This window comes from Macrobrachium rosenbergii, chromosome 15 (genome assembly GCF_040412425.1).
Source record: "Macrobrachium rosenbergii isolate ZJJX-2024 chromosome 15, ASM4041242v1, whole genome shotgun sequence".
Taxonomy (NCBI): Eukaryota; Metazoa; Arthropoda; class Malacostraca; order Decapoda; family Palaemonidae; genus Macrobrachium; species Macrobrachium rosenbergii.
The window spans coordinates 35,337,090-35,345,834 of record NC_089755.1 but is presented as its reverse complement, the minus strand read 5'-3'; the positions used below and the strand labels follow the sequence as shown (position 1 = coordinate 35,345,834).

The following is an 8,745-nucleotide window of genomic DNA, read 5'->3' as shown; positions in this document are numbered from 1 at the left end:
ATTAATTATTCCTTATGTTAATAACGTAATTATGTTAATTATCTTTTTAAGAAATTACCACGCTAGCAGCTCAAATCCACAGGGATGAGAAATTATTAAAAAAAACTTATATATATATATATATATATATATATATATATATATATATATATATATATATATATATATATATATATATATATATGTATGTATGTATGTATGTATGTATATACACATACATACATATATATATATATATATATATATATATATATATATATATATATATATATATATATATATATATATATATATATATATATATACATATATATATATATATATATATATATATATATATATATATATATATATATATATATGTATATATATATATATATATTTCTTAATACATCCATATAATTTTCAACCACCTTTCATAATTTCTCCCTTGTGATTACTTCTTCATAACTTCTCAGATAACTTCCATTTCCTCCCCGAACCCCTCTTTATTCTGTAATGAATTTCGTAGTGAATTAAAGATCACTCATTTCTTATGGAGGGTCCTAAAATCTATTGATTTTTCATGTTGGTCTGAAAGCCTCCCTTGGTTGGTTCCAAAGCTCTCAAGTTATATGGAACTCAGCGTTTCTACTTGGAAGTTCTCTCCATAAAGATGAAATATAGTTGAGTCAGTTATTTCTATTGTAAGGGAGAAAAGTTTTAGTGGGGGATGTGGCCAGATTATCAAGACCACTTTGTGATCACTTTATCTCTCTCTCTCTCTCTCTCTCTCTCTCTCTCTCTCTCTCTCTCTCTCTCTCTCTCTCTCTCTCTAATCATATATTTAAGGGTCTCTGCCATGCATCTGTAGTTTTCTTTTTCAACTCTGAAGACATTTTCTAACCTTCCTCTTCTTTTAAATTAAAGTTTGTGTTTATTTTCTTTTTTTACCGATTGAGTAATTATGCATCCAATATCCACTGTGTTTTTGTGCATTAAAACTATAATTACAAAATTATTAATCCTACGTAGTGAAGGCACTCACCTACGTTACATAAACTTTCTGTCATCTTTCTCTGCTATTTTTGTTATTTATCATTCCTTTTCTACCATTTGTTCAGGCTTGTTTTATGCCACTAATGGCGTGAGTGGTTTTTTATGCAAACAAAATATTCCTTTTTTTAGAATCCAATGTCACATGAACTCTGTGGCTAATATATTAGTAGCCTTGTTTACCATAAGAAGTTAAGTATATCTTAGTTTAACCAGACCACTGAGCTGATTAACAGCTCTCCTAGGGCTGGCCCGAAGGATAGAGGCCCTGGGTTCGATCCTGCCATGAGGCATGAATTTTCTATCTCACACCAGTTTATCTGTTAATTTGGGTTAACATTATTATTATTCTGAACGTGCAGTTAATTTCTGTTATTGACAAAATTACGTTCTAATTATTATTATTATTATTATTATTATTATTATTATTATTATTATTATTATTTGTAAATTCTAGGAAAAAATACCTTCTTTAATACAGGTTTTGTTAAACAAAAATGAAACTCATTTTGTTTTTAATATTATTATCATTATTATTTTATTATTAAACCCATATTATTATTATTAAATTACTGAATTATTATTAAAGATTATTATTCTAGAGGCTTCAATATTCTTCTGTCTATTTCTAGTACACAGTGTTTAAATCATATGTTTTTAATTATTATAATCAGGTGTTACTTTATGATAAAAACCCATAATTATATAAATACACTGAATTATTAGTAAAAGATAAAAACAAAGGCTTTCGAACACCTGAACGGTGTTCCTCCTCAGTGTTTACCTTTAAAGGCCTTTTGACGTTAAACACTGAGAAGGACGGTGTTCGCAAGCCTTTGTTTTTTCTTTTACTAGTAATACAATGTATTCATATTGTGGATTTTTAGTATAAAACAGTTTAATCACGACATTGGTAATCTCTGAGGTAATTAAAAAAAAAATTATTATTATCATTATTATTATTATTATTAGATTATTATTAAGACCATTATGCACCGGCAAATCTATCTGGAATGAACCTTACAGTTTTTCAACTCGTAAAGTAAGGCTCCAGGTAAAAAAAAAATTCGGTATGCAAGGAGAGGAGATATTAAGAAGACGCCTGGCACCGGAAAAAGCTGAAATGATCTCAAACGCCTTCGTCTCAACTCCTGCCTCAGCCTTGGAATTCAGAGTCAATTGCTTCGGTAAGTTTCGTTTACAAGTTGTTTATAAAAGCCTTTAAATCCTCCGACCTTTCGAGTGGTTCGGGAGTTCTCGGAAACTTTCGTTTCCAGAGGTCCATTTCTCCTCTCTCTCTCTCTCTCTCTCTCTCTCTCTCTCTCTCTCTCTCTCTCTCTCTCTCTCTCTCTCTCTCTCTTTTGTGGCTGTTAACCTCGTCTCTCTTAGTTTCTCTTGAAAATTATTCGGCTTTTGCGTGCCTCTGTGTGTGTAGGGTAACGTCCGTATCCTTTTTTCTTTCGTTTTATTGGTTTTGTCTAGTCCTTATGCCTTTTCAAAAAGGATGGTTATAGATTTTTCCGTTTCTTCTGTGTTCCAAAACTTATAATTGTACGTATTCTTCATTACCCAGGTATTACTTCTTCTTCAATTCTCTCCTCTTGATTGTTGCAAAACATACTTCTCTTTGATCTTCTTAGACTAAGACTAGGTACCACATAAAGGGGAAGCCGAACAATTGCTATTGTTTGGACTGCAAGAAAAACGAAAGCTGAAGCATAATCATAGTTTAATGACAAGAAAAAACGTATATAGTATACAAAATTTCTTTGAATGGTGTACCTCCTTTAAAATGGATGTAAAAGTCTACCCCTCAAAACATGGTTTATTTATTTTATTTTATTTTATTTTTTGGAAGATTACAAAGGTGCAGAATGTCGCTTTAACCTAAGTAAAGCAAGCCATGTAGAGCTCGGTGAAGGTGCTGTCAAAAAATCTCTTAAATATACATAGTTAGCGTTGCTTTACAATCAGTTGTAGGATGTCGTCGACAAGTCCAATAGAGTGGATTGCATCCTTTCCCTTTCTTGAGTGGAAGATAACGTCGTGGAATCTGAACAAATTCGAATCATTCAACTGGAACCGCGGTCTTACTTAACTTGTCCAATTGCTTTTCAATGAATCAAAATGAAATGAATGAAGTCGTATGTGCACCTCCTGGATTTGAAATTCAAAAAAGTGTTCGTGAGCAGAGTTGAACGGGGATATGGTTATTTACAAGATCATGCAAAAAGTTAAACAAATTTTAACCTTTTTTTTAACACTAACTATATTCTAATGGAATGAAAAGAAAGAACATCGCAAATAGGTAGGATAGTAATCAAAGCTTCCTTATAAAAAGCTGATATTATTGGGAATAGCCAGTAATTATTCATATTCACAAACCTCCAATGGAAATTCAACTTATGAACCTATCGTTCTTCAGAAATTCTAATCGTCAGCAGAGGAAAATAACAAACACTTGGCAGGTTTTTTTTTCATAATTATCAAATTATGTTATCGTAAATCCCGTCCTGTTGACTGTTAAAGCTGTACTGACTAGGCCTATTGTAGATGTGACTCAGAGTGAAGACTCCCGAGTCACTGGGTGGCAGATGTCGACCCAGACTCCTGCTCTGGGAGAAGACATCTTGACACCGGACTCTTTAATGGATCCTGTGTAAGGATTCTGGTCTAAAAACTCGCAGGAATAATAGCCGGAGTCCTTAGAGGACTTGCTGGTCGTGCCGTTGCTGCCGAACTTAGGCCTAACGTTGGGCTCGGCGTATATTGGGTGATGATTGTGCTGTTGGTGGCTGTGCTGGCGAGGTGGCTTGTTTAGAACTGGTGGAGGAGATGGCGGGAGATAATGGGGCATCCTCACCACCCCGTTCCTGCCGCTACTGCTGCTACTGCTGCGGCTACTTGTCCCGCCACTCACGCCGTTCTCGAGAGGAAGCACCCCGAAGTAATCCTCTTGGTTGGGTCTCCTCTTCTGGGACTTTAGCGACGCGCAAGGGTCGTCTACTGTCTTCCTGCTTTTGGTTGATGGCCTGTTACTCCTGCATCTGCTGCTCTCCTCGTCTGACTGAGAAGAAGAAGATTTGAGCGCCTTCGTTCTTTCTAACAGCTCATCATGGAGACCAGAAGGCGGGGGTTGGTCTCCATTGAGCTCCTGTCATATGACAGTCACGGGGATGTGTTGAATACCTCTGAGAGAGTGGAAGGTGTACTCCTCATCCTCAACCTGTTTCTCGTATTCCGGGTCCTTCCAGGTCGCGACGATTTTTTCCGGCCAGTTGTCGTGCACCATCGACTTCATCTTTCGACAGTTCTTGTAATACAAAACGCTGACCCCGACTATGAGCAAGATTAAGGCCATCGTAGCAGCGGCACAAGAGGCCATGACGACGACGTTATTGTAGCATTCGAGATCATATTCCGATAGCTCGAAGAGGCTCCTCCCTTTCAACGCCTCCGGCCCGGCACATGATATATCTTCAATTTTCAGTGAGAGGCTATTGTTCGTCTTCGCCTCTTGCAGCCACTTGATGGAACAATTGCACTCCAGGTTATTGTCTCTGAGATCAAGAGACTGGAGCAGAGTTGGTCTAACGAGAGAGCGATCAAACCCTCTCAAGCCATTACCCCTTAAGACTAAGTGACGAAGACCCACGAGGGGCCTGAAGATGTCCCTGTGAAGGGTCGTTATTTGTGGGTTAAAGCTGAGAACGAGAGAAGTTAATTTATTGAGACTGGTGAAGGCTCCCTCGTCGATGAAGGAGAGGTTTAAGCATCTTGATATGTGCAGACTCTTAAGATTTACGAGATGGGTAAATGGACCGAAAGGCAGCGCCGTCAGGGGGTTGATGCCAATGTCCAACTCCTCCAGCCCCTTGATGGAGGGAGGACGTGGGTGGGGACCTCTCCAAAGGCATTGTCTCGCAACCCCAAGAGTCTTAGCGAGTCGAGGCCGCTGAAGGCTTTATCTGCGAAGTGACGGATCTTGTTATTGCTCAGTTTCAGGTTCACAAGACTTTTCAAATTTTTGAAAGCGAAGTCTTGGATGGTCGTGACTTGATTTGAACACAAGTCTAAGTCTTCCAGTTCCCTCAGGGGTTCAAATATCACACTCGAAATGTCCTTGAGAGCATTTTTGCACAAATTAAGCACTTTGAGCCCACGGAGTTTCATAAAGGTACTCACAGTCAAGTTTTTAATTCTATTATTAGACAAATCAAGGCTTCGTAGTTTCCCAAGGGAACTAAACGCGTTCTTTTCAATCGATTCAATGTAATTGTCACTGAGATCCAAATTACTGAGATTTGAAAGACCAAGGAAGGCTCTGCTTTGTATTCTCGAAATTTTGTTATTGTTTATCACTAACGTATTAAGCGCTCTCTGAGAAGCGAAGTTCTGAGAACCAAGTGACACGATTTCGTTATGAGACAAATCAAGATACTGAAGCTCGCTGTAAAATATGAGTCCCTCGAGAATAGTCTTTATTCTATTATGGCTGAGATTGAGCTCCAAGGTTCCCGGATGCAGCAAAATCGGTATCACATCCAGATCGGCATTGACGCACTGCACACTCAACCTAACGTCGTCGCAAGAGCATCCTCTTGGACAGAAGGCTCCCACGGGACTAAGTAACGTCACCATCAACACCAATGCTACCGATCGCAGTCCGTGGACGACCGAAGACCAGGAAGGCGGTGACACCCAGGTACGAGGTTTAGTAGAAGCGTTTTCTTTTTCACAGCCCTCGGGCGATTCCTGTTGCTCGTCGTAGGCCGTCTTGCAGTTGCTTTGCAAGTCGGCCACGCGAGATCGATGCTTCCTCCTTCTCTTTCCAGGCTCGGGAGTGAGAAGCGCCGGCGAATCGTCGCTGTTTTTCGAAGTCCTCCCGTGCTTCTTGGGCGGCCTCGACCCTCCTCCACTCGTCCGCCTCTTGCTGTTGCCGATGATCCGACTCGCCCCGGCCTTCGACCGTACCCACGCGAAGGAGAAAAAGGAGTTGGTCTCGCGGGACTTTAGAACTCCTTCGGCCATCTTCGCGTTGTTGTCTGACGAAGCCCGGCCGGTGAAAAATGAGGGAAATCCAATTCTGGGGAAGAGCTTCCTCCTCTCTTGAGCATGATCACACGGGGGTGGTGGGTCCTCTGACGACGGCGCAGAGACCCGGAGGTTGTTGTTGCTGTTGTTGATGCTGTTGTTGTTGTTGTTTGATCCAACGACGTCGAAGAATTTCTCACTCGTACCTGCAGGGGTGGCAGCCTCTGACTCATCGCTCTGAGATGCATGAGGGCAGACCGAGAGGAGGGGCGTCGTGTCGCACTCCATGGTGAGGGAGCCTTCGAACGTTTGTTAACCCTCCCTCCTGGCATCAGGAGGCGTGGTCACTTCAGGCATCACTGGTGTCGTATTGCTTCTGAACACTCGAGCATGGTTGGCTGAAGGTGACCCTCCGGTGCGGGGACAAGGACAACACCTCTGCCACCTTCCTGGGGGAAGATAACAAACAAATAGAAGACTTTAGTAAGATGGCTGAGATGAAGTCGTTGTGATTTTCTAGAACAAATGAAACCAAAGTAAATAACTGACAAAAGACATTGATCATGAAATGTCTCTATATGAAGTTAAACAGCTGAGTTAACATAAGTACTAGAATTTATTTGTTTATTACATTAACAGAGTTGTAAGTCTCCGAAGCAAACTGTATATGGTATAATATAAATAATTTTTCATGATTATTTACATGTCACTAAAATTATTTTGAATCTATAAACTAAAAAGTGATTCTTTTTTATCAGTAAGTAATCACACTAACACAGAGACTTTTCAGTTGCAACTACAATCTCCCCCTCCCCCCAAAAAACGCGCGCGCGCACACACACACACACACACACACAACCACACACAAAGGCTCAGACTCTGAGATTCTTTTTATTTTATTCGGTTTTTTGCTCATGGGAGTCCATTAGATTAACTACATTCATTGCCAAGGGGAAATTACGCGATTATTTTCCTCTACTATGATTTCCATCTCATATCAGAAGTTGCTTTTTTTGAGCTTTCACTCAAGCAATGAATTGAATACTTTACCCTTTCACTCTTCACAAGCAAGACTTTCCGTTTTCATCTAGAAAATACGATTTTCCTGTAGTGGTAAATGCATACATGAAAAGATATAACGTTCAAAATGTGCTAGAAATAAAAAAAAAAAAACACACAAACAAAAGTCATTACTGCTATGAAAATATTTTTACATTTGTGTTTACCTTAAGTAAACAATGAGATTAAACTCTCTTAATATCGAATGTTTTGCATTCTATAAAATAAATAACTTGACATCCTAAGCTCATTTTATCGTAAACATAAATAAGTAAGTTTCTCAAACAATGAATATATAGTTTAATTTATTAGTTAGCTTTTCTTCATGTACATATGAATTTCTCACGAAATAATACGCACATTAAAGTCATCTAAAGGTCATAAGTCTGTGTTATAAATGTTTGTTTTTTATCATTTTATAAAAAAATAGAAAATTTACATTTAGAAAATATTTCCTTTCAATGTCCATTCAGCAAAACTAGAATAAGTCTCTAACGTAATTCTGTCTTGATATATATATATATATGTATATATATATATATATATATATGTATATATATATATATATATATATATATATATATAATATATATATATATATATATATATATATATATATATATATATATATATATATATCGCTATGTATATATATATGCATAAAATACTCTTATATATGTATATATATATATATGTGTGTGTGTGTGTATGTATATATATATATATATATTATATATATATATACATATACATATACAGTATATATATATATATATATATATATATATATATATATATATATATATATATATATATATGGAACTCCCTCCAAATAAACTCCCCTTCATCCATAACTCTACTTCATAATGTTTTGTTTGCCTCTGACTAAACCCGAGAGGTCTCAAGACCTCCTCAAACAACCACGGCGAATTTTAGTTACCTTATTTGAATATTCAAACTCCATGTAATGTATGCAAAAAGTTTCTGAATGCCTATTGGGAAACAAGTTAAGGACCAGGGCTCCCTAAATCCTGAAACCTGGGATCCAAGCCTCAACGCTTGGCGAGGCGCTTTTGGGGAGGGGAAGTGGGTGCGTGGGGAAAGAGGGGGAAGGGGGTGTAAATTATGGGTGGGCAGATTCCCCTCAAAATGTTAAAAAGAGAACTAATCAGGGATCTTGTTTCAGTGTGAGGAGGTTCTGATTTGCTCTATGTCTGATATTTTCGCTTTCATAAACGTTTTATTTTATTCTGCAGAATTTTCTATTCAAGATTTTATTTTATTCTATATATATTTATATATATATTATATATATATATATATATATATATATACATATATATATATAAATATATATTTTATATATATATATATATGTATATATATATATATGTATACTATATATATATATATATATATATATATGTATATATGTATATATATATATATATATATATATATATATATATATATATATATATATATAGATATATATATAACAGATAACAAAAACCAAACACCACTTTAACTGTCACACAACCTTAAGCAGGAAATGCAAGGCGTGATGATAAATCATGTTATAGGAACGATACACCTGTAAAATCACTAGTCTTTCCT

General features: G+C 36.9%; 1 protein-coding gene across 1 annotated transcript; it reads right to left on the bottom strand.

Annotated features, from left to right (window-relative positions):
• Window positions 1–2,747: 2,747 nt before the first annotated feature.
• On the bottom strand, window positions 2,748–6,508 carry LOC136846547 (carboxypeptidase N subunit 2-like). The gene is given in 2 exon segments (XM_067117409.1): window positions 2,748–4,920; window positions 4,923–6,508. Coding segments are annotated over 2 exon segments (2,163 nt in total). The 5' UTR covers window positions 6,358–6,508; the 3' UTR covers window positions 2,748–4,192.
• Between the last annotated feature and the right edge of the window lie 2,237 nt (window positions 6,509–8,745).